The sequence below is a fragment of the Pimephales promelas genome, chromosome 6 (genome assembly GCF_988280905.1).
Source record: "Pimephales promelas chromosome 6, fPimPro1.hap1.1, whole genome shotgun sequence".
Classification (NCBI taxonomy): Eukaryota; Metazoa; Chordata; class Actinopteri; order Cypriniformes; family Leuciscidae; genus Pimephales; species Pimephales promelas.
In genome coordinates, this window is record NC_142774.1 from 36389412 (window position 1) to 36414056 (window position 24645).

Consider the following 24645-nt stretch of genomic DNA (forward strand, 5'->3'; position numbering starts at 1 on the left):
ATTCCAGAGCTGAGATATTGAGATATTTATAATGGTTAAATTATATGTGGGATATCAATATCTCAGCTCTGGAAGGGTCTAGAGCAATAGGGTTTGAACCCCTAATTTGTGGTTGAACTATAACTTTAAAGGCATAGTTCACCCAAAAATTTAAATTAGCCCATGATTTAATCACCCTGGCCTCTAGCCATCCTTGGTGTATATGACATTCTTCTCTCAGACGAAAATAATCAGAGTTACATTAAACAATGTCCTGGCCCTTCCAAGCTTTATATTGGCTGTAAATGGTTGTTTCTGTTTTGAAAGTCCATAAAAGTGCATCTATCCATGATACAAATGCATCTATCCATCATAAAAGTGCATCTATCCATAAAAAATATGTATTAATATAAAATATTTAAAATATTCAAATTTAAGTTGCGCTTTAGATTTAAGTCAAATGATTCCATATGTTCTTTTGGGCGGAAGTTATTTTACTTTATAAAGTTTTAAATATGGATATTTTCTTACATCTCCATCTTCCTCATTACTCCACATAAAGTCAACATCTGAGATATTTTCATCAGCTATATGTTCAAGCACTTCAGAACTGTATATTCTGCACATGAAAAAGTTTGGTATATATATCGGTACTGTGATATATATATATATATATATATATATATATATATATATATATATATATATATATATATATATATACATAAAAGAAATTTCAATCAGCTTCACTGAAAATGTGACTTCAGTAACAGGCTTTCAAACCTACTGTCCAATCTAATGGACAGACACATTTAAAAAAATCCTGATTTAAAACGTGCAATTCTACAGTCAATTTGTAACTTTAATTAATAAGTTCAATCTTTCTATTTTACATACAAACTATGAAATACTGGCAAAAATATATGCAAAATGTAAATACACCTTAGAAAATGTTGCTTGCTTCTGTGTTTCGAGTGAAGTGCTGCCATGCTTCTCTTTAATGTAGAGGTTTTTTTTATATATATAATAATTACTACATGCAGAGCTTTACTGGCATTTGATTGGATGACAAACGTTCAATCTCATGGACTGAAGGCTTTAAAATAGGTGAAATGCTCCAGAAGTTAAAAAGGGGGCTGACATGTGATGTCCATTGTAATGGACACAGGGTCTGAATGGGTTAAGTGTTTGTTGACAAGTGTGATGTCAGACTGCCCCCAACAAATATGTCAGAACTAGCTAATTAAAGGAGTAGTTCACTTAAAAAAAAAAAACTTTTGCTGATAATTTACTCACCCCCATGTCATCCAAGATGTCCATGTTTTTCTTTCTTCAGTCGAAAAAAAATTAAGGTTTTTGATGAAAACTTTCTAGGATTTTCTCCATATAGTGGACTTTACTGGGAACCAAATGGTTCAAGGTCCAAAAGACAGTTGCAGTGCAGCTTCAAAGGGCTTTAAACAACACCAGATGATGAATAAGTGTCTTATCTAGGACCCTTCGAGTCATGACTCGAAAAAAGATTTGTTCATTTTGATGAATGAGTTTGAACAGGAGAGTCACGAACGCTCATCACAGAACAGAGCAAGGCGAGCATTTGTGCTTATAAGACTTAAACTTTTTTTAAATGGCCGATCGTTTCACTAAATAAGACCCTTATTCACTGTCTGGAATCGTTTAAAGTTCATTGAAGCTGCACTGAAACTCTCATTTGGACCTTTGAAGTCCATTATATGGAGAAAATCCTGGAATGTTTTCGTCAAAAACCTTAATTTCTTTTCGACAGAAGAAAGAATGACATGGACATCTTGGATGACCTGGGGGTGAGTAAATTATCAGCAAAAGTTTTTTTAAAAGTGAACTACTCCTTTAAGATATTTAAGTTAAAAACAGGCATTCAAACAAGATTATGATGCTTAGTAAATGTTACCTATTAAAGCCGATGAGTTTCCAGTTGAGCAGGTCAGTAAGCTGCAGCGGCGTTGAAGTCCAAGGTTGAATGCTCTCTCTGTATCTACTCGGATGTGGGACGTACACAGAGAGTGCTGTAACTAGCCGTCTCACTGCAGCCTCCTCGCTACCTAGTACCACCAATGTTCGCCCACTCAAAAGGCTATACACTGCATGCACTGCAAAGGGAAACTGTCGCAAGAACTGCAATGCTGCCCGCCCTACTCTGCCACGCCTTCGTCTGGTCCCACCTTCTTTTTTCCCCCTGGGAAGACAAGCAGAGAAAGGGCATTCGGAGGTTGTGGAGGCAGTGGTGCTCCGATAGCTGAAGCAGTCTGACAAATCATCAGGTATTGTCCGACAGGGCTCATCTGACAGCGAGAGAGGGATCGATTCCGTTGCGTGAAAAGCATCTTGGAAGCTTGACCCACCAAGGGATAAAGCAATAGGACAGTCAGGTGGAGTCAGGGTGACGGCAGGATAAAAACCTTGCGGCGACTCCAAACAGGCTCTTCCATGATCTCCTGGAACATTTCCCACTCTGAAAACACCTTCAACATTTTTGTTGCCTTGTTTTCGACACCTGTCTTTCACATCATTCTCTTGCTCAGGGCTTTCCTCATCAATTGCGCAAGGGTATGAGGCACGCAATTCTTCTTGTAGGATGGATTCTGTCGTGCTGAGCACCTCAATGCTGTCTTCACTGCAAGTCCGTCTGGTAGGTACCCTCCCTTGACCCCCCTCCAGTGCAGCGGTAGTGGACAGAGGTGGTGGACTTTGCAGTGCTGTATCCATTGGTAAATTTGAACCTTGGGATCTGAAGGACTTCTCCGTCCCTAAGACTTCGATACTATCTCCACTACTAATACTGGTCTTCATCAAAGCTGAAACATATTCCACATTTTCTTGACAATCCAGAGCTGTAACTACTCCCTCATTTTCCAATTCAGCCTCTACTGGGGCGGTGTTGGATGTCAAGGGTAGGTTATGCTCGGAAGGGGTATTTACAGAGCTGGGTACAACTGGAGATTGTTTAGATCCAGCCAACTCTAGTTTGATTGGCACCATTTCAACACAGGAGGCATATGACTCAAGACTGACAGGTTCACTTAGAATTGAGGGTGCAGGAAGAAAGGACGGTTGTTGCACTGAATGTTGACCAGCTATTTCAGTCTGTAATCCAGCACCCTCTTCCCAGTCACATGGATCCTCAAATAAGAAATTGGTAGATTTAAGGTTGCGGAGAAGATTGCGGCAGAGGAGTTGTGTGTAGAGATGGCAAATATCTCCTCTGAATGTCCTCTCTATGGAGTACAGTTGCTGTAGAGCCTGTTGGTGGAAGTAGTCGTCACACAATTCCTCGAGAGTTTTCAGACGTTTGTCAAATCGGCAAGATGAAGTGGAGTTAATCAGCTGGAGAGAATGCGAGGGTGTGTTTGTGCAAGGAAAAACACTGCATTCTAGCATTGGCTCAGCAAGCTGATCGTGCCTTAAATCATCCAGGTCAAGTTCCAGAGAATGAGGAAGGTCATCTGGTTCGTAAGGGGAGTACTCAGAGTTTCTAAGCTTCCTGGTTGGGTAGCAAGTGATCTGTTTTAAAAGGCTTTTATAATCCTGAATCGATTTTTCTACAGTGGCCAACTCCTGTTCTTTGTTAGCCATTGGCATTGGGCAAGATCCTTTATCCTGCTTGTTCCTTCGATCCCCAAACCGTTTATCTTTCTCGTGTGTAATACATGACCTATTCTCGTGTTCAGACTCTACTTCTGCCTTTTTTGAAATCCCACATCTGTCTTTTTCTTGTAATTTCATTTCACTTTCACACTCATTCAGTTTCACATCTTCTGTATGTCTAGCTAATGTAGGCATACCATTCAACATCCGTTCCCTTTCATTGGTGCACTTCACAGATGCATTATTGAACTCTCTTTTTATCTCTCTAAGTAACATGACTTTTGTATACTCCAGATCTCTTAGTTTAACCTCCAGTTCCTTCGCAAAGTTCTTCCTGTTCCCTGTTTTAAGACATTCAGAGACTTTGGAGAACTCTGTGGAAAGCAGCTGGAATTGTTGAATGATTTTATTCTCATCAGACGACACATAAGCAAGGCAAAGTGGTCGCACAAACCCTCGAGCCTCCAGGTCATAGAGCGTAAGGTGGTGCACATATGCAAATGCTCCTTCTCTAGAATCCCCTAAAACTACCTTTGAGTCTTCGACAAAGTTCAGTTTGAAAGAGCCACAACTTGCCGAGCTGGCAAGAGAGGACTGATAGTCCACTGACATAATCCGAAGGGAGAAGTGGTTCAAATCAAACGTCCCACAAGCTTTGGTTTCAGGAGGAACAGTAAGCAAAGGTTGGGGCCCAACTTGCTCTGAAAACTCTGATAAAAGAATAAAGTCCTTCTTAAAATTAGCGCCAGACATCCTGGACCACGGAGTGATATCCCCAGTGTAGGGATACATGGGCACAGACAGTTCCTCTGGAAGAGCTGATGGGTCTATTTCACTGAAATCTGTTTCCTTAGTAAAAGCCACCAAGTCTGGAGAACCAATCATGGTGGAATCTTTTCTAAAACAAACTGGACAGGGGTGTAAAAAATATTTAAATTAAAATATGAGGACTGTCAAAATGTTTCACAAAATTAGTTGTGATTGTTTTGTTTTTAGTAAGGTTATTACATGTCAAAAGTGAAACATAGTGATACCTGCTATTTAAACTTTACATTCAGCAAAATCTGATTTTATAGTAATGTTACAGTACATGTTATAGATGTTTATAGACTGATCATCTACCAGATTTACATTCAACATACATATATTACATATTTTTCACTATGGTTATTATGATTAAAACATGACCGTTAAGATTCTTCGCGAGAACAAATAGTCATAATTAACTGTGGCTAATAACGTGGATTTCATTGGTTTTTTCAAATAAAAATAGCAAGATGTCAGTTTGACAGGCTTGTTGCTTTACTAGAAAAAAAAAACAAAACTAATTCAAAACTTGTTTAAGCTATTATAAGTTTGTTGTACACTGAAGGTCTAAATTTTAATTAATACAAGATGTGATGTATTTAATTACGGAAATGGCATTACGATTGAATCTTTCTAAAGTACACATTCCATAAAATAATAGCCTACTAAAATAATTAAACTTGTCACTTACATACGGCATCAGTGCTGTCCACCCAGTCCAGGAGGTCTAGTTTTACTACGTATAGTAAATTGATTTGTCGCCATACACGAGAATAAGAACTAGGCTACTTAAAAACCACAATAAGCATGAAATTACCCCGTTCTCGCCAAATTAAAAATTACATGCCTGATACAAAATACAAACCATGACATAAACGCAATGTCATGAAAACTGACCGAACAATTCAGAAAAAATATATAAATCCTTTCGCTGACGGCAGCGTGAGTAACTTACAGCAAATCACGAGAGTAGTTGTTGGCTAATTTTTAAAAGTTAGTTTAAGTCGTTGTTCAGAAGTAAACAAAAATTAAAGCGCTTCCCGGAGAGCAGTAACCGAAGCAGCCTTTGCCATAGTTAGCCATGTGACACCTCTGGTTAAGGGGAGGGGAGGGTGCTCAAACTTGTTTCCGCCTCAGACCAATTCCTCAAAATAACTGGGAAAAATAAGACTATAAGACTAAAAATAAGACACTTCTAAAATAAAGCCTCTGTTTTTTAAAAACACTTTTTCTTATATCGACTTTAAAAATCCTCTTTTGTCTGGGTCACTAAATGAAATGTAAATGTGAGTGCCCCAAAGAAACGGATTATTAAAACAGGATTCCTTAAAATGTACCATAGACCAAATAGCATTAATACAGTTAACCCCCTTTCCCTTCAGAAACATTAACTTGTTACTTTTAATTTAAGGGAGGTGCTGTTAACTGTAGTTCAGTAGTAACGTGGCAACATCTTTTTTAATTTGACCTTTCATAAACCATGACTTGTACTTATTGTGTCCTCACATGATAGGAACAGAAAGGGGAAATTAGCATACAAATCATATTATCAATAACAAATGTGTGTGCAATCCATTCTAATGGAGAAGAAAAGCAGAAGTAACACCACCAACAAATGTGAAAATTGTGAACAATCTCTTTATTCAGACATGCATCCCAGTGGTAAAGAAGAAATCATGTAAGATTTCATGTAACCTTATTAGTGGAGTAGGTTTCACTAAAATATGATATTTAACCCTACCAACATTTTTATTGTTTTTGCTTATCATTTAACCAAATTTGGAAAGTTATCGGGTGTATATATGGAACCTGCATCACATTAACTTTTAGTTTAATTCTGTCTTTTTAGCCATTTATGCTGCCATTGCCAAAAGGGTAGAATGTGAGCAAGAAGGAAAACAATCCTTATAAAGGTTTTCCACCAATCAAACAGTATTTTTGCTACTTTGTAAGCAAGACTAACTGACAAAAATTGATATAAAAATATTTTTGCATTACTGCTTTATTGTCTTAATATTGAGTATTTGCTTCTTCAGTCAACATAGCTTCACACAATCTATGATTACTGCTACACACACACACACACACACAGAGAGAGAGCTCATAATAAAAATACATCTGAAGTCACAGACAAACAGTCTAAATACCCTTACACACACACAAGCAGAAGCTCAGACTAAAGATGTTTTATGAAATCTTTCACTTCTTTCAAACCTACATCTAAGCAAAGTGCCTGACTAGGATAGTGCTGGATAGTAAAATGATGCCTGTCACTTCAAAATCCCCTATAAAGGAGCAGCTAAGCAGAAATTCACATCAGACGACTGTGAAGAGACAGTCCAATATTACATTCTTTGTTTAAAGATGCATTATTGCCAGTTGCCATTGAGATAGATGTTTTTATAGATGTAATACTGCACAGGTATAGGAGTAAATCAAATAAGTAGTATCTCAGGTTCAGTTATGGCACAGTAGAGCATGAAGCCCATCTCATCAATGTCATCCTCCGTAAATCCCTGAAACAGATTCACATTATGTTTAAAGAAACTAGGCATGATTCCAGTCTCCAGGTATCCGATAAGCTCAGCAATCGCCTGCAAGAACCTATCAGCAAACACAGATTCCGACCAATCAGTTTCCTTTTCACTCATGTGTAGAATGACATTGGTAAGATGGCTGCCGTTGAGCTTGCGTAGTGCAGGGCAGTTGCGGCACACAGCCTTTAGTGTTTTCAGACACTTCTTTCTGACCCCCGAGTCTGCTTTGTCAAGAGCTGCTAGTCTAGTTGTTTCGTTGGTGTATAGACTCTGGTACCAGACGTAGTCGAATGACCCAGTGATCTCTCTCTGCGCCGTAAGCATCATCTCGCTAAGGCGCACTGTTGGCAACACGGTAATATAGAAGCGTTCCCCACTGTCACAACTGCTTTGGGTTAATCCTTGAATCTCCAGTTTGAGCTCAGGAGACCCAAGCACCGGACGCACCTCGCACTCCAGGGTTCCGGTTAACGAAGGCCAGTTCATTGATTCCATCACAGCCTTACCTAGTTGCTCAGAAACAAGCCGTGACGACAAGTATCCACCCAGTAAATGTCGATCCCAGTAGCTCCGTCCCCTCGGGAAGTACTCCAGGTTTTCACGCCGCACCATGCAGAACTGAGGGTGACCCAAAAATGTGTCCTCTCCGGCAATAGGCATCCACAGATTGGACTCCAACTGTAATAAAAACATTTGGAACGAATTTAAAAATGGCTTCAATCCAAGTCCAAAGATCCAAATGGTGACATTTGGGAAAGTTAGTTGATATGCAACTTCCTAATATGATCTAAATCAATTTTGGTCAATAATTGACAAATATTGTAGAAAAAGAGTCACCAAAATTTCTGCTCATTTAAAAATGACAGAAAGGCTTATCGAGGACTTATTTTAATAACAAAAAGATAAAAAATAATATAAAAAAATATATATTTTTTGAATTTTATTACTATTACATCATCCCCTCAACTCTGCATGACCAAGGAAATCAAAAGAATCATTATATTTAAAAATTGTGAATATTGGTCTAAGTATGACAAACCAATGTTGCTAATTTGAAAAATGCTGGGAAAAAAAGCACATGAAGGACCTATAAATTATTATAAAATTTTTGTAATGATTAAAATAATAATAATATTATTTATATATATATATATATATATATATATATATCATGAAAATTAATTGGTCTTTAAGATGTATGGAATAGCAACTATTGGAAACTATAGGATAAAATTTGCACACATGCAAGTACAAAGATAGTGGTCCAGACCGAATCTCTTGATACCTGTAGAGGCACGATCAGACAGGCATGATCGGCTTTGACCACTTGCAGGTCATCAAGCAGTGATCCCGCCAGCATCATGTCTCCCAACGGCATGTCTGGGTGTTTGGAGTGCAGGAAGGCCTGGATCTCTGTGGATATATCTAACGCTCGCTGCTGTGCGACAGACACCTCCTCCTCCGACAGACACACTCGTGTTCTGAAGTACTGCTGCAGACGCTCTGCAAACGTCATCACGCACAGATCCAAGCGTTTCCGCCGTTGAGGTGGGTAAGCGTCACACCGCTGGGGTTCAGGTGAGGGTAAGGGGATGGGCTGAGACAGTTCTGCTAAACACACAAAAAAAAGGTTTTCTACTTAAAACCGCATTGACAACCATTTTACTTGCATATCATGATGAGTTTTAGTGAAACAGGATGTTCAGTGATATCAATGCTCAAATTTCCATGGGACAACAAGGTATATTCCATACTATTCATTAAATTGACATTCACCGGTAGCTGTAGAAGTTGAGCAAGTCAACATTCTGATAAAAGATTACAAAACTTTTGGTTTGGACTAACATGCACTGATGAATTGTACACAACGAAACCATATGATAGGGTACATTTTGATTTTTTGTTGTTGCCTTTCAGCTAGATGGGAAATACCTTCATTTAAATATGTACGTACCTTTCTTGGTTGCGGCTGCAATCTGTTTCATGACTACTCCTTCAATACCCTTGTGGAGCAGTTTGGGGGAGGCACTAACCAAACCTAACTCCTCCCAGCTGTCCGTCATCTTCTGTTCAGGCTTCTCATCAGGAGGCCTGCCAGCACGTTCTATCAGCTATGACGTCACAACAAGAAATAAGAGATAAAAATCAATGAGTAATCAAAATAAACCATTACAGAGAGTAAATGTCGAGTTCCGTAAATAAAAATCACATTCATTATCCTCCACTGGGAATTTTTTTTTTTAACAATAACACTTTAAAGACAGACCTACAGTGAGCTACAAGCTTTTTTTATTAATTAATGGTATATGCTTCTGTTGAAGTCATTAGACTACACTTTTTCTTCTTCTTAAAAAAAAGTTAAACAGTGCATGTCAATCTCCCTACACTCTCAAAATACTTATTTGTGTGTGTGTGTATATATATATATATATATATATATATATATATATATATATATATATATATATGAAAAAGAAAGTACACCCTTTTGAATTTTATGGTTTTGCTTATCAGAACATAAAAAAATAATATGTTTGTAAGCAGGTCTTAAAATTAAACAACCTCAGATGAACAACAACAACACATGACATATTAATTGTGTAGTGTGTAATAAACTAAAGAAAACAAATTGTCACCCGTTTCACTGCTAATGTGGCGATACCCAGCATCGCAGCTCCGCCCACCCCCAGCACCAGCCGGGCGTTGGACAACAGGAAGTCAATGACAGCAGCAATTCCATCTTCTCCCCGCCTTTTTCCAGAATAATACATCACTTCCTCTGTGAAAGTGTCTGAAAAGGTCAACAAAGATTTACATTACCATTTGATTTCACACATGCTTCCTCAAAGTCCAAAGTCTGATAGCTTTTGAGTTTAGAGACTAGAAACAAAATAGATAATTGTTGTAAGAACGCGTCATCTATGATTTTTGGACATGTATCATGATATTCATAGTACTAAAAACACTACAGGGCACTTTGGTGTACCATAAATAGTATATATTAAATTGCAATTATTATTGCTTTAGGCATTTGATATTGTTTAAGTCACAAACAGAAGTAGCAACAGATCTTCTCTATTGCAACATACATCCAGAGTGTAATGGATTATTTTGAGTTGTGGGTGTTTAACTCCGTCATAAGTGGAGGCAGATGAATGCAAGCTTGCAGGGGTGGTTTAACTGGACTTAATGATTGAAGAAGTCCTGCATACATCACAAGAGAGAGAAACATGTCGTTTTCACTGGAAGGTTCAGTTATGACATCGTTATTAAACATTTTGAGGTCAAAACATTCAAAGTTGAATAGTACACAATAACATTTAGAAATTTAAAGGGTGAATTTTTTTATTTAATTCTGGCTTTAAAGCACCACCACAGGGATCTTTTATGAAGGTTATTCCAAACACACATGGTGCTCATGTGTCCTACGTGACAGGCCAGGCATCTGAAGCTTCACTCTGACTGTGGATCAGAAATAGCTTTGGTAGCTTCATGAACTCGGCCCCAGCAGGGTGGTTTACCAGGCCTAAATTTAGACCCATGTGGCTAAGTAACTCTCCACTTATTCAGTTGATAATTTTATGATTTTCAGTCTCTGGCTGTGATCTACAGATTACAGTAGTCTGACATGGATGAATACAGTATCACATAGATACATTTCAGGCCTAATATTATGTTATTGCAAAAGGTGCTTGAAAAGTAACAGTAACAGCATTTTGGTCAGATCAAAGAAGAAGAAAAAAAAAATCAAACAAAACAGCTTACATTGTACAGTATTATCCTGGTTATGGAATAAAAGGCCAACTGGGTTAATAGACATTAATGACACAAGGCCTGCATACACATGGACTTTAAAACCCAGATAACATGGATTGTGTTTTCCAGAAAAGACAGCTGATGTATACAAAACTGATTTATGCTATCAGTGGTTTAAATGTTAAACAGCACGCCTGCATATCACACGTATAACAATGTATGGTGTTTTTCCTCCCTAAATATTATATGAAATCCCATGACTACCCAAATAATCGAATACTTATTTTCAGTAATTCACAAAGGGCATAAATTAAACTGAAAACAACAGTGTATTGCTCTGTTAGCGTTTGCTAACTTGTTAGCTGTCTGTTGAATTCAGAAAACCGACAATCTTGGGGATATATTAAGCAGTCAACAACTTATAAACACGACTTAAACAGCTAACTTACCTTTTTAAGGTGGTATCAAATCAGAGCCATTAGCGTATAGTATCGAATTTAGTACTTTTGTCTAGTACGCACTTGCTCTCTTACCTATAACAAACACATCCTACGTCACTATCCCGTTGATTGAAGTACATCTAGACCAATGAGATGACAGTATGACATGACGTCAGAGCTTTATATGGAGTTTATCTTACATAATTGTTACGTTTTAACAGGAGGGTTCACACATATTATTTTATTTTCATAAATTATTTTAAATACTATTCGTTTACCAAGTTATAATTTTGATAAATTATGTCGTTTGGTATTTTATTTTGTTACACTATGACACTTATTTGATCGCTTTTGTATTTGGTTCTATTGTTCAATGCAGATAATAAATGAAACGTTGTTCTTGAAAAATATAATGAAAAGATGCATTCGCATTTGAATGGAAAACCAAAGCATTTGTGCATTAGCAATTGATTGAAAATAATGTTTGTTATTGTGACAATAATCAAGTAATCAAGCTAAAATTGCTATCTGTGAAGAATTGGTGTAAAGTTCTCTCGTACCATCTAGTGGACAGACACATCCTTTAAAGGAGTAGTTCACTTTTAAAAAGATTTTTGCTGATAACTTACTCACCCCCATGTCATCCAAGATGTCCATGTCATTCTTTCTTCAGTTGAAAAGAAATTAAGGTTTTTGATGAAAACATCGAAAGCGATCGTTTCGCTTGATAAGACCCTTATCCATCGTCTGGAATCGTTCAAAACAGTTTGCAGTTTGCACTGAAAGGTCTTTTAGACCTTGAACCGTTTGGTTCCCATTGAAGTCCATTATATGGAGAAAAATCCTGGAATGTTCTCATCAAAAACCTTCATTTCTTTTCGACTGAAGAATGACATGGATATCTTGGATGACATGGGAGTGAGTAAATTATCAGCAAAAGATTTAATTTACAACCAACGCTTGGAGAAATAACCTGTGGGATTTTATTGGGTAATTGTTCAAGGTTGCATAGCCACACAAAATATTTACATTTTGTTTTCTGTACCAAATAAAACAGTGCATAGTGCAAATTATGACTGTTAAAACTTTCTGATGCATGAAAAATTACGTGTAACCTGATAATGATGTTCCTATTCCATATTAATGGACAAAGTAAATTTGAACTTAAAAATGAACTTTAAATTTTTTGGAATTTAAAAGTTAACTACAAAACAATACAACATTAAGAACTAGAAAAATAACAAATGAACATAGAACCTCCAAAACAGAGTGCCTTTTTAATCTTTTATGCAGCCAAATCCACTTCGTATGTTTTCAACCTTTAAACAAAAACAGTCAGCCTAATGAATACAAAGTAGTCTTTTGTAGTCAATCGTATTTTTTCTATTGAACAAACTGCAATGGGACACACTTTATCATCTTTTCATACTTGTTCGCCACTTCCATTCAATCCCAGAACTAAACAGTATGAACATAAATAAAACATGAACAGTTGCCATCATGAGTCTCATACAGCCCTTGAACGACAGATGTAATGTTGGCATGAATGAAGTCTTTTCATCAGAAGTAAATCATCTAAACAGGATGGTTGTCAAACAGAACTAGTTACCATGGCTATACCACCCTTCACTGGGGGGAAAAGCACTGAGAAGCTACTGGGAGGAAATCAAATACACATTTTATCATAATGGTATTAACTTAACTGTCAGCATTAACAAAGCGTGCGATTTGTTTTCCCTCTCGCTTTCTCTGACTTTCAGGATTTTGATAAATCAAAACTTATTATTCAATGGCCTGTTCTAAGCTTGTTTTAGAATTTATTAAACAAAATTCTAAAAGCCAGAAAAAAAAAAAAAATCACCCAAGTTTACTTCTTAAAAATCTTCCTTTGAAAAAGAGGACCAACACACAGTTGTATTTGATCTTATGTGAATGAGCTATATATGCATGACGGTTGTGAAATGGTGAATTATGATTGAATTCCATGTCAGTTTAGATGTATTTTTATTCCGTACATTTCCTTTAAACACACAGAACAAAATATAGTGGATATTAAAGTATAATTTTTGATATGTCTGAATAGATAGATCAAGCAGCCAGCGTCTAACGTCCTTGAGTGCACACACACCAGAAGCATCTCTTCTACTGAGTCACTGTTGGCTTGAGCAAACGTAAAGGCGTCTGAGGAGTTCTGATTGCGTCTCAGTGACGCCTCATCTTGACTCGTCGCGTGGGTGCGTGGTCGTGTGTGTGGCGTGAGCCTGGCTCTCTCTCTTCAGTTCTCCTCCAGGAGTTTTCTGAACTGCTGTCGCCGTGACGTCTCTGTCGGGAGGAGAGCGAACGCCTCTGCAGCTCTTTGTCCATCTCTAAAATACGAGGCCTGAGGGAGGAAAAGAGCAAAATGCTTTTTAGCAAAATTCATGTGTGGAATGTGACAACTTGGTCTTGAAGGATTAGGTCACGCAAAAATGGAGATTCAATCATCATTTTCTCACCCTCATGTCCTTACAAACCTGTATGCTGTTACTTTATTCCCCCATTGACAGTTCATAGTGACCCCAGCATAAAGGTTTGGAATGACATGAGGGAGAGATTTTTTTAGTTCACTATTCCTTTAGTTGTAATATCTGTAATGTAATACCATACATGCTTGCCTCTCTCCTACTTTATCATTCAAAAGTATGGGGTCGCTAAAATTTTTAAAGAAATTTCTTTTGCTCACAAAGGCTGCATTTTGTTTTATTTACCAGAAATACAGTAAAACATTAATACTAAGTGAAAAATACTTACAATATATATATATATATATATATATATTTAAAAAAGCTATATTAGGTGGAAATGGCTATTAAAGGAGTAGTAGCACTTTAAAAAAAAACTTTTGCTGATAATTTACTCACCCCCATGTCATCCAAGATATCCATGTCATTCTTTCTTTAGTCGAAAAGAAATGGTTTGCGACTCTCCTGTTTGGACTCGTTTATCAAAATGAACAAATCTTTTCCCGAGTCAATTCGTTCATTTTGTTCGTTGAATGAACCAAATGACACACAAAAAAAGATTTGTTCATTTTGATGAACAGGAGAGTCACAAACACGAATCACAGAACAGAGCAAGGCGACCATCGGAGCTTATAAAACTTTTTTTAATGAGCGATCGTTTCGCTTGATAAGACCCTTATTCATCATCTGGAATCGTTTAAAGCCCTTTGAACAGTTCGCACTGAAATTGTCTTTTGGACCTTTAACCGTTTGGTTACCAGTGAAGTGCATTATATGGAGAAAAATCCTGGAATGTTTTCATCAGAAACCTTAATTTCTTTTCGACTGAAGAAATGACATGGATATCTTGGATTGGGGTGAGTAAATTATCAGCACAAGTTTTTTTTATTAAGCCAATAAGCGCTCCTTTGCCACATCTACTGGTTATAGCAGTAATTTCCTGTCGTTTTTATTTTAAAATAAAAGTTTTTGCCACATGTTAGATTTCCTACATCTTGAAACTTTTAGTTTGACAATTGGTGTCAATCTTTGATAGAAGAACTAACTAATTAATTCACTCTCGAAAGGTTGTACGAACACCGATATAAATAATATAAAAACATCAGATTATTTCTGCCACAATACCATGGTTAACACAGTTAGCGTTACTACATAATTAAATCCATGGTGAATGTTAGTGATTTGTGGATTGAAAAGCCTTCTATAACTTGTTTATTCATGTTACAATGATGTTTAATCTGATATCTATGGTTTTCATCAGAGAATTCTGCACTGAATGTGAATGCTTCCCTCTAGATCTCACAGCAATGTTAATATAGCGGCGAATTAAAACACTTTCTCACCGGATCTCCCAGTGCTGTGTAGTAACGGTGTCGCGTGATTGAGATCGGCTCGTATTTAAACCCGTTCTGAGCTCGCACTGCGCTGTCTGTCTATTACTGGTCCAAGCTGACAAACTGGCTGAGCATCTCAGGAAAAGTAGTCTTGAGGCTGGTTTACACCTGGTCAATTCATGCGTTTTACTGATCGGATTTATCAAAACAATTCCATTTACACTTGGTCACATAAATGTGTTTTTGCGAAATGGATATAAATCTGATCTTCAGTTCCCGTGCTACAAGCAGATTTTTTTTTTATTATTAGATTTTAAATTGACAATAAACACACCAAAAAGAAACAGAACAAACAAACTTAATGTCATCCCACCCACCCCGCGGTCTCTTTATAATGGGGTACAAAATGGACAGATAAGTCATATAAAAAAAAAAATAATAATAAAAAAAAATGCTACATGCAGATTTAATGGAGTTCACGTCACCTAAAGCAACAGATATAAGATGCATTTTATTGATATCAGCTAATTTCAAAATCAAAGGGCGCAACAGGAGGGAGCACTGGTAAAATCAGTTAGTTTAACTTTTAATGAAGATGATTGAGTCACTTTCAGTTTAATTTGCGGTAGTTTGTGCTAGGCTTGATAAAGAGATACTCAGCTGCTCATCTGCGGTGATCCGTGCTGCAGTTGTGCCATCAAATCTGGCTATAACATGACATATATCCTATGACACGCTCTCTCGCGTTTATTTTTAGCATTGTTGGGAGCAGTAAAATGTACATGTGGTTTCAACAACCAGATTTTTATTTTTCTTCCACTTTTGTCTGTAATGCGGCCCAGAACATCTCCTGAAGTGGTTTGAGCGATCGGATTCAAATGCGTTTTTCGCATTTGGTATTTTCACGATCCAATAGCCATCCGATCACAGAAAACACATTAAATGGCCATGTGTAAATAGCTCCTTAAGACCTGGACATGATCCTTCAGAAATTATTCTAATATGATTTGTTGCTAATTTATTTGCAATAGAAATCTTTTAATATAATGTAAAAACATAACACATTAAATGGCCATGTGTAAATAGCTCCTTAAGACCTGGACATGATCCTTCAGAAATTATTCTAATATGATTTGTTGCTCATTTATTTGCAATAGAAATCTTTTAATATAATGTAAAAACATAACACATTCTATTGTGAGAAGCACATTCTAGTGTAAATCAATTGAAACATTTGTCATATTTACTTCATAAGGTGTAAAACTAATTGAAAAAAGTAAATAAATAAATGACATTTGTGCACCTTAAATACATTTCTGAAGAACAGCACAAAGTTCGACGAGTTTTAGTGGGGTTACACTTAAGTACTTATTAATATTAATCAACAATATATACTTGGGATTAGTTGCATCATAATTAAGCATACTTTTCTGTAAAATGTAATAAGGAGGTTAGTAGTTATAATAGTTAGCCTTTAGTAGTAATGCATTCCTTAGTAGCACGACTATTTAAACAGCATGAAAGACTCTGCAAGTACCTGTGTGCCGCATCTGGGTCAGCCTTGCGGTGTGAGCGTTTGGCTTTGAGTATGTGTCGTCTCTCAGAAGAGTGGATGGACGGGCTCCGTGAATCGGAGTCCAAGCGAGGGGCATCAGGCCTTGTTCTGCAATAAAACACACCAAGACAAATTATACACCCCCATATATGCTTCCAGAGCTTTCAAGAACAACTCTGACTCACAACCAGAACAACTCACTTTCTGAGAATGATGACAGCTCTCCTCTCCTTGATGTCCTGTGGGCGGATGCAATGCGTGATGTCATCAGCCGCGTAGTCACTAGAATCAAAGCAGAGAACATGAGAAAAATTTTCAGATTTTACTATAAACATGGCAGTACTAGTTCTGTGTGGGTTTTATCCTTTCAAGTACCATGTAAACTCCATGGCAAATGAATAAGACTATATACAGTATAAATCTCCAGTGACACTTAAGTTTACAATAAGGTTTCATTTTTTAACATTAATTAATGTATTAACCAACTAACATGAGCAACAAATGTGTTACTGTATTTTTGTTAATCTTTGTTAATGTTAGATAATAAAAATCCAGCTGTTATTTTTTTGAGCATGTTAGTTCACAGTGCATTAACTAACATAAATAATGTCTTAGTAAATATTGAAATTAACATGAACTAAGATAAATGAGCAAAAGTGCATGTCATTCTTAGTTCATGTTAACTAACGTAACTTAGTTAACTAAACCTTATTGTAAAGTTTTACCGAATTACCATATCGTACATATCACTACGAATAATAACATGAGAATGTCCTGAACATGAATCGCAACACCGTAGCAAGTGTCCGGACTGGTAAAGCTCCCCACCTGAGGACGGTGACGCTGCCGCGCCTCACGGGCAGGTGCAGCACGGGCTCGGACACCCGGATGGGCTTGAACTGGAACTTGCAGCCGAAGCAGAGCGCGCTATCGCTGAAGAACGACACGGACACGATCGGTCGCTCGAAGATGTGGATGGGGTCCACGTGGGACACGATGCAGCCCCCGGGCTGGTAGTCATTAATCACGGCGCTATTAACGAAGCCCTCCGGTATGACGCCGTGCGTCACGAGGCGATCGATGACCAGCTCGTGCACCCAGTCCGGGATCTCGTCCACCTCGCCTTTGGAATACAGGCGCTCCTGCCCGGGGCCGCGCTTCTCGAGCTGCGAGCCGTATGTGTAGCCCTCCCCAAAGAAGTACTTGTTCCGCAGGGGCGCCCGGTCCACCGTGTGCTCCCTGTAGAGCCCCTTGTCTGCTTTGGCAACCACCTCGTCAATCTTTGCCTCGATGAGCGCGCACTCCTCCTGCGTGAAAATACTCGCTTGCTTAATGCCGCTCTTCACTTTGCGCGCCTCCGCGTCCCGGCGCTCCTCGTACTCACTATCATCGTCGTCGTCCGACTCGCGGTATTTGCGCTTCTCGCCGTTGCTGTGCTCGAAAACTGTGTCCCTGTGCGGTGTCATCGACTTCAGCTTCTCCCGCAAATCCGTAAAACCGGCCATTTTAAAGAGCAAAGTCCGAAATGTTGCGGCTAAATGTTGTTTATGCTGAATTCACTTCAGGTCCCCATGTTATAATATAGTATCGGTCACTGAAGTCGAGTGCGACGTGACCGAAGGCCTGGAGCGGCGCCTCCTGCTTCCTCTTTCCCTGTTGGAGCAAATTAAACCAACCAAAGTTTCCACTGCCCCATTCCACGAGCAACCTGGCTGAATGTGTAACGCAACGCAGAGAGTGTGCTGTCAATCACAGGCGGCGTTTTCCTGCGGTTCAGTCCCATAACATTAGCACGTAGCACAGCTAGCTTCTAGTGGACACAGGTTTACAGCGGCATGTTGTTTGAATAGCACGCCTTCTGGTCACTACTACAAGCTGTGCTGAACAGCTTATTATAATGTATCCAAGAGATCGTAGTTATTCTGCAGCAGCAGGATTTTACAGAACCGTGAAGAGAACGTAAACTCGTGTAACCAAAACTGTTTGAGTGGCTGCGCATGCGCGTCATGACTTGCACGTAGACAGCATGAGGGTCTGGTCCAGTGACAGCCAATGAGCAACCCGATCAGCTGCCAGCAAACCCCTTCAGCTATATAAGGCATTTCGATTAAATGAAAGTATTTCAATATTTAAGATTTATTATTATTATTATAACAATAACGGGTAATAAAATTACGGGTGACAGTCGGAATGGATGACCCAGAACAGACTCGAACCTGGCTCCTCAAAATCTCAACAGCTCTTACATATTCGGAATACGTGCTGCTGACATCATTATTATTATTTAAAAAAAAAAATAATTTTAATAGAATTTTTATTCAATTACAACACAAATGTTCCATAAAACTAGAATAGCATTTAAATATTTTATTATTTAAATAACAAAACGTATATTATATTTCCTTGTATTAGCCGTGAGAGTGAAAAATATTACATTCATATTGTGTTCTCCTGAGTAACATCTCTCTTCATTCTAACGTGTTTATTCATGTGTTAAAAAATTAATATAAAAACATTTATACCTTGATTACTTTCACATTTAAGGTATCAAGGAACAATTTTAAATTACATGTTTTGATGCACAAAAGCAAGGCAAATAATAATCCATGGCAACACATGGGAAATGTCATCTTTTTTTTTTTTTTTAATAATTTTAATAGAATTTTTATTCAATTACAACACAAATGTTCCATAAAACTAGAATAGCATTTAAATATTTTATTATTTAAATAATGTATATTATATTAGCTGTACCCCTGATTATTTAAATTTAAATAAAAAATACAGCTTTAGTCATGGTAAATGCATGATATTTTATTTATTTTGATCAACATATTTTGTCATAAAAAGAGTTATGTAACAACATAATCAATGTGCAAAAGTTGCAAGCCAGTTAAAACCCATAATGTACAAGAGATCATTATGTTTCTACGGCTCCTTAGTAATCTCATTTTGCATAATGAAAACATAATTTTAAAACAGACAGCTTTTGTAGCTACCAATTTAATCTTATTCATTTATTAGATCATTATAGAAAACAGAAATGTGAACATCATATTGCAGTTTCTCAAAAATACTGAGAGTTATAGACAATTACAGTAGGGCAATTTATAAATTTGAGCTATAATCAATAAACGTTTTAAGAAATCTATAAAAAAATACAAATTTAACAACCCACAGGTCCCATATGTTAACTAATAGTTAAATATACAAAGTTCGACTGAAATATTGTCATTGCACTACTTTGAAAACTACCATTTCATTGTCAGTCTGTGTTAGATAATAATGAGAGTGAAAAATATTACATTCATATTGTGTTCTCCTGAGTAACATCACTCTTCATTCTAAATTGTATGTGCATGTGTTAAAAGATTAATATAAAAACATTTACACCTTAAAAACTTTCACATTTAAGGTATCAAGGAACAATTTTACATTACATGTTTTGATGCACAAAAGCAAGGCAAATAATAATCCATCTGTATACATATTACGCATTCAGTACAAAAATATTGCTTTTCATTCACTGCGTGTGTTAACATGTTAACACTATACATAACATGTGAACAAATAGACATGATTAGTGCAAACATCGCATTAAGAGGTTTGGTTTGTTTAGTTATGATGAGATAAACAATAAATAAAACATTACAAAGAATGTATGAACATGTGTTGTTACAGCATGGTGATTTCACTGGGTGGCAGCGTCAGCCTCTTCTCTCGCACAGAGAGCATATTCTCAATGTGCATGGCGATAACCCGACACAGCTCCAGACCCTACAAACAACATTTATGGTCATACGCCACTCATTAATGCTCGTCATACTGGTGTTGAAAGTGCGTTACCTGTTCCAGCTGTAACTGTGTGACTCTGTGATTGGTCAAGTCTCCTATCAGGATGTCTACATAAGGATAACTGGATCCAGCGCTGGGCCGCTGTGTGTGAGCTGACTGAACCAGCTTCAGCTGAAACTTCACCTGCACCTCCTGCCAATAGAAATTTAAAGTGCCATTATTATGCTATTTTAAAGGTTTCTATATTTGTTTTGGAGATTTACAAGCATCCAAGGTGAAAAAAAATACTTTAAAGGGGCGATGAACTGAGAAATCAAATTTTTCTTGAGCTTTTGACATCTAAGAGGTCATCATATTATAAGAATATCCTGTAAGTTTCAGAACTGAAAACGTCCTTGTTAGTCCATTAAAAGCTTTTATTGACACCAGCCTCAGCAAACGACTCGTTTTTCAAAGTGGGGAACTATGACGTCAAAGAGGATAAAACACAACCCCCGCAGAAGATCAACGTCTACTTCAACACGGCTGGTTTAGCCCCGCCCACTGATTCACACAGTACACGCATAGCTAAATAACATAGATGCCAACCTCGTGATGACAAACCGGATCGAGAGTGAAACTCATTATAATATACAAAACTCTTATCCACTCACAGCAGTGGCCGTTTACTTCCAAGTGTTCAATCAATGCGAGACGCCCATAAAAACCAAGCGTTTTTGAGCTGGGCTCAAAACTAGGGTATTAAATAGCCTATTACTTATTCAGTTTGATATTTTTATAATGTAAAAACCAAGCGAACGTCATAAGTTGACCTCAGACAACAATATAAAAAAAAATTTAAAAAGCCAGTTCATGACCCCTTTAATTTTCTCATTGCAGCATCACCTAATTTCTCAAAGTGTCTGAAAACGGTTTGTGTGTTGATTCAGTGTCTCTAACACTGCTTTCCAAGAGCTTACTCTGCTCTGATTGGTCAGACAGCACAACAAACGCTTTGCTGCTTACAGTGAGTGCCGGAAACAAAACTCCTATTACCAAATCCGAATGTCAGCTGCTGGAAGGCTTCCTCAGTGTTTGATACACAGTGATACAAACAGTAACGACAGCATAGATTTTATAGTATTATTTCCAGTGTGAGTCATCCTTTTAAAGCGCATGCAAAGTGGATTCTCAGCTCTGAAAACAGCATCTTCTCAACATGTCAACAAAATGAATCAAATTCTTACAGTCTCAGCTACAACTACAGTGTTTGAGGGCGGGTCAAAGTAGATGTTGTTTGCGGGCAACCAATGGCCCTGTCCCAAATGGCGCACTTCATGCGGACTTTCGGTCTAATGGACTTAGATTGCGCGTGCTTGCTGTGTCTACGAGTCCGTAGGCCGTCCCATTTATCGTTTTAACGCTCTAAAGTGTGCTCAGCAGCGCCCCCTTTGTACCCATAGATGCAGGCTTCACGCACTTTAACTACCCAGGAATCCTTGGGAAATGCCCATCAGAAAACGGATGGGATTTCGTTCACGGACTGTCAACATGGCTGAGAAGAGAATATTTAAGTATCATTATGGTTTTTATGACATAGGCGTACGTTTTACCAGTTGTTACTTACAGTTTATACAAACATTATCGACCAGTGGTTGATATCTCAAACATAATAATAGCACGTTAAATTATACGATCGTATTATGATTCATTACATAAATAGAACCGAACGTCATGGCTTTACCGTAGTATGAATATTGAAACCTATGCATTTTTATAACTCATTTTCGTTTTGTGTTAAAATTGCAAAATTTGGTGATAACTGCATTATCATTTACATAACCATGACATCTATTCTAATGCCCAGGTGGCATTTACAATTGTAGAACTGTAAAAGAAGGCTGTGTTGTTCACATGGACAGAAGATTTGGGAAAATAAAATAAATCCTGTTTTTGATGCTAAAGACTGTAATTTTTTTTAATGATATTTGTCATATTTTTCTAATAAAGGGACTGATGAGATGCCTTGTTTATTCAGCTCTGTATGGAGAGGGAAAAAGCTCACAGGTATGAGGAACATGTCTGAGTTCAAAAATATGATTTCTCCGCATGGAAAGACGAAAAAGTAAAAACAACAACAACAATCTGCAGCATATCGACCTCCTGTCCAACAACAACAACCAGACCTTCTTCCTGTTTCCGGGCGTGGCGATCGAGTCTGTCCCAAAAACACCTCTCAAGACTAGACTCGCACTATAGGTCTGCACTACATGACGTCACCGAAGTGTGGACTCTGAGGAAGACTCTGCCATTTGGGGCAGGGCCAATGAGACCAAAGGCGGGCATTATGCTAATTTGTTTTATAGGTATGTAACAAGAAGTGAGATAGGAATTTCAGATTCCAGCAGTTCAGAATCGATTATTTCTTTACAAGAAACAATAATTTTATTTGTCATGCACTTTGCAGACATTTTTCATTCACAAACAGCTGTATTACACACTTCATGAAAGGTTATATTTGAAAAAGCATAATAGGGGCACTTTAATATGTAAAATAAACACTTTTCACTTAAGTCTGTGTGTTTGTAGTACGCACATGCGTGTCTTTGTGCAGGAAGTTCAGTCCGTTCTGATTGACACCGAGGATGCATGGTGCAGAGATGGTGCTGTTGCTGCTGCTTTGGATGTAAAAGAAGGACGATCCAAACATGGGAAATGCACACACCAAACCTGAAGTACACACACAAACACAATCCAGCAAACTTGCTTTTTATCATAGTATTATCTGAGAAAGAAAAAAAAGGTGAAAAGTTAATAAGGGTGTTTGGCCTGGTGAGAATAAAATACCCAGGAATTGGGATCTGGCCTGGTGAGGGTTCAGGCTCTGGACGGCATGTACATGTTGGGCAACCAGTTGCATCCACTGCTGAGGCCCCTGTCTGCCAAAGATCTCAACTGGGATGTACTCTGTCAACTCATGACTACAGAGAGAGAACATTTCAAGTCATTATGTTTGAATTTAACGTGGAAAGACTTTTAACTTGAACAATCCCAAAGGAAATGACTTATACAGATGAAATAATCCTTAAGAGAAACAGACTATTGTTTAAAAGTTTGGGGTCAATACGCAAAAATTGATGTTGATTATTATGTCATATTTTGATTCTGATTTCCAGAAATTATTCATATAGGGTGAAAATGTTAGTACGTGGAAAAAGAAACAAATAAGGTTGTGTAAAGAATGAAGGCTGTATAAAGTTGAAACATACATAGTAGGTGTGTAGAGACTGTCTTTGGCTCTGTGTTGAAGAGCAGCAAGTTTGGCAAACTGGTTAAACTGCTGTTCACTGATCTTTCCCTGAGGTATGATATTCAGCAGACCCTTCACATAGTCTGGCAGAACCTGTGCAAACACACACAATTATGATGGATTATAGGTGCAGATACATCAATATAACTTTTTGAAAATTTCAACAACATTATTCATAAAATCTGCTCCAGCAATTTATTATATATACACTATCGGTCAATGTTTGGGGTTGGTAAGAAGTGGTTTTTTTTTAAGTTTGAAAGATTCTTATGCTCACCAAGGCAATATTTATTTGATAAAAATACAGTAAAAATTGGGATATTGTGAAATATTATTGCAACTTAAAATAACTGTTAAAATATAATTTATTCCTGTGATGCAAAGCTGAATTTTCAGCATCATTACCCCAGTCTTACATTACAATCTCCAGTCCAGTGTCACACGACTCTTCAGAAATCATTCTAATATGCTGATTTGCTGCTCAAGAAACATTTCCGATTATTATCATTTAAAAAAACAGTTGTGCTGCCTTGTAGAAATATATTAGGCACATAATATTAGCAATATGTCAAAATATAATTTTTTTCAGGATTTATTTGAAATATAAATCTTTTGAAGAATTAGAATATGTTTTACTGTCACTTTTGATCAATTTAATGCATTTTTTCAAAAGTATATCTTTTTTTTCCAATCTTACTGACCCCAGACTTTTTAATGGTAGTGTATATGTCATTCTGCGTTCACGCCATATTGTAATTACATAAACGTGTCCATGGAATTATGCGTTTCAATGGCAACACTATCAACACCAAAATCCATCTGCAGGCTGCCCAAAATATTGTTGCCCTCATTAAAGTCAGAGCTTCTGAGTTGTAATTACAAGTTCTACTTTTTACAAGTCATAATCTTATAATAACGGTAATTCCGACATGGCGTGAATGCGACTAAATTGACATTTTCTTATCACTGTCCTGGCCAGACGCAATGCCTGGAGGTTTCTAGCATCAGTCATTTTTCTGTCCTCACTG

At 37.5% G+C, this 24645-nt stretch overlaps 4 protein-coding genes across 8 annotated transcripts in view; all 4 read right to left on the bottom strand.

The window, feature by feature from the left end:
* smcr8b (Smith-Magenis syndrome chromosome region, candidate 8b) overlaps positions 1–5490 on the bottom strand; it is a 32691-nt gene extending 27201 nt beyond the window's left edge. The window contains exons 1-2 of one of the 2 annotated variants that reach the window (XM_089132522.1): positions 5366–5490; positions 1910–4511 (exon numbers count right to left, since the gene is read on the bottom strand). In XM_089132522.1, coding sequence (XP_088988648.1) covers positions 1910–4488 — 2579 coding nt within the window. In that variant the 5' untranslated portion in view covers positions 4489–4511; positions 5366–5490. Of the gene's footprint in view, positions 1–1909; positions 4512–5101 lie in introns of both variants that reach the window. The other variant, XM_089132521.1, reaches the window with a different exon arrangement.
* Positions 5491–6382: 892 nt separating this feature from the next.
* mief2 (mitochondrial elongation factor 2) lies at positions 6383–11278 on the bottom strand. Of its 4 annotated transcripts, none has more exons than XM_039648392.2 (6): positions 11153–11278; positions 10037–10151; positions 9584–9738; positions 8902–9058; positions 8233–8555; positions 6383–7625 (listed from the first exon to the last, which is right to left on the bottom strand). In XM_039648392.2, the coding sequence occupies exons 3-6, from the start codon at positions 9716–9718 to the stop codon at positions 6846–6848; spliced, it is 1395 nt and encodes a 464-aa protein (XP_039504326.2). In that variant the 5' UTR covers positions 9719–9738; positions 10037–10151; positions 11153–11278; the 3' UTR covers positions 6383–6845. The 4 variants fall into 4 exon arrangements, with proteins under 4 accessions (XP_039504326.2, XP_039504324.2, XP_039504327.2 ...); XM_039648390.2 differs by having other exon boundaries at positions 8233–8558; XM_039648393.2 differs by lacking the exon at positions 10037–10151 and having other exon boundaries at positions 11153–11267.
* Positions 11279–13130: 1852 nt separating this feature from the next.
* Positions 13131–18581, bottom strand: alkbh5 (alkB homolog 5, RNA demethylase). The gene is made up of 4 exons (XM_039648363.2): positions 17362–18581; positions 16735–16815; positions 16516–16641; positions 13131–13523 (listed from the first exon to the last, which is right to left on the bottom strand). The coding sequence occupies exons 1-4, from the start codon at positions 18036–18038 to the stop codon at positions 13346–13348; spliced, it is 1062 nt and encodes a 353-aa protein (XP_039504297.1). The 5' UTR covers positions 18039–18581; the 3' UTR covers positions 13131–13345.
* A 781-nt stretch (positions 18582–19362) lies between these two features.
* The window catches only part of myo15ab (myosin XVAb), a 46541-nt gene continuing 41258 nt past the window's right edge, over positions 19363–24645 (bottom strand). Inside the window, exons 61-65 of the mRNA XM_089132523.1 lie at positions 23577–23710; positions 23155–23288; positions 22904–23037; positions 20380–20520; positions 19363–20310 (exon numbers count right to left, since the gene is read on the bottom strand). Coding sequence (XP_088988649.1) covers positions 20209–20310; positions 20380–20520; positions 22904–23037; positions 23155–23288; positions 23577–23710 — 645 coding nt within the window. The 3' untranslated portion in view covers positions 19363–20208. The remainder of the gene's footprint in view (positions 20311–20379; positions 20521–22903; positions 23038–23154; positions 23289–23576; positions 23711–24645) is intronic.

Bases quoted from the DNA above. Each gene is read 5' to 3' on its own strand.
- mief2 (XM_039648390.2), bottom strand. From the start codon at position 9,718: ATGTATTATTCTGGAAAAAGGCGGGGAGAAGATGGAATTGCTGCTGTC. The intron at 9,059-9,583 runs GTGACAATTTGT...GTGACGTCATAG, and splicing joins CCACATTAGCAGTGAAACGG to CTGATAGAACGTGCTGGCAG. The intron at 8,559-8,901 runs GTACGTACATAT...TTGTGTGTTTAG, and splicing joins TGCAGCCGCAACCAAGAAAG to CAGAACTGTCTCAGCCCATC.
- alkbh5 (XM_039648363.2), bottom strand. From the start codon at position 18,038: ATGGCCGGTTTTACGGATTTGCGGGAGAAGCTGAAGTCGATGACACCG. The intron at 16,816-17,361 runs GTGGGGAGCTTT...CTTTGATTCTAG, and splicing joins GGCAGCGTCACCGTCCTCAG to TGACTACGCGGCTGATGACA. The intron at 13,524-16,515 runs GTACTTGCAGAG...TTCCTCCCTCAG, and splicing joins GACCCAGATGCGGCACACAG to GCCTCGTATTTTAGAGATGG.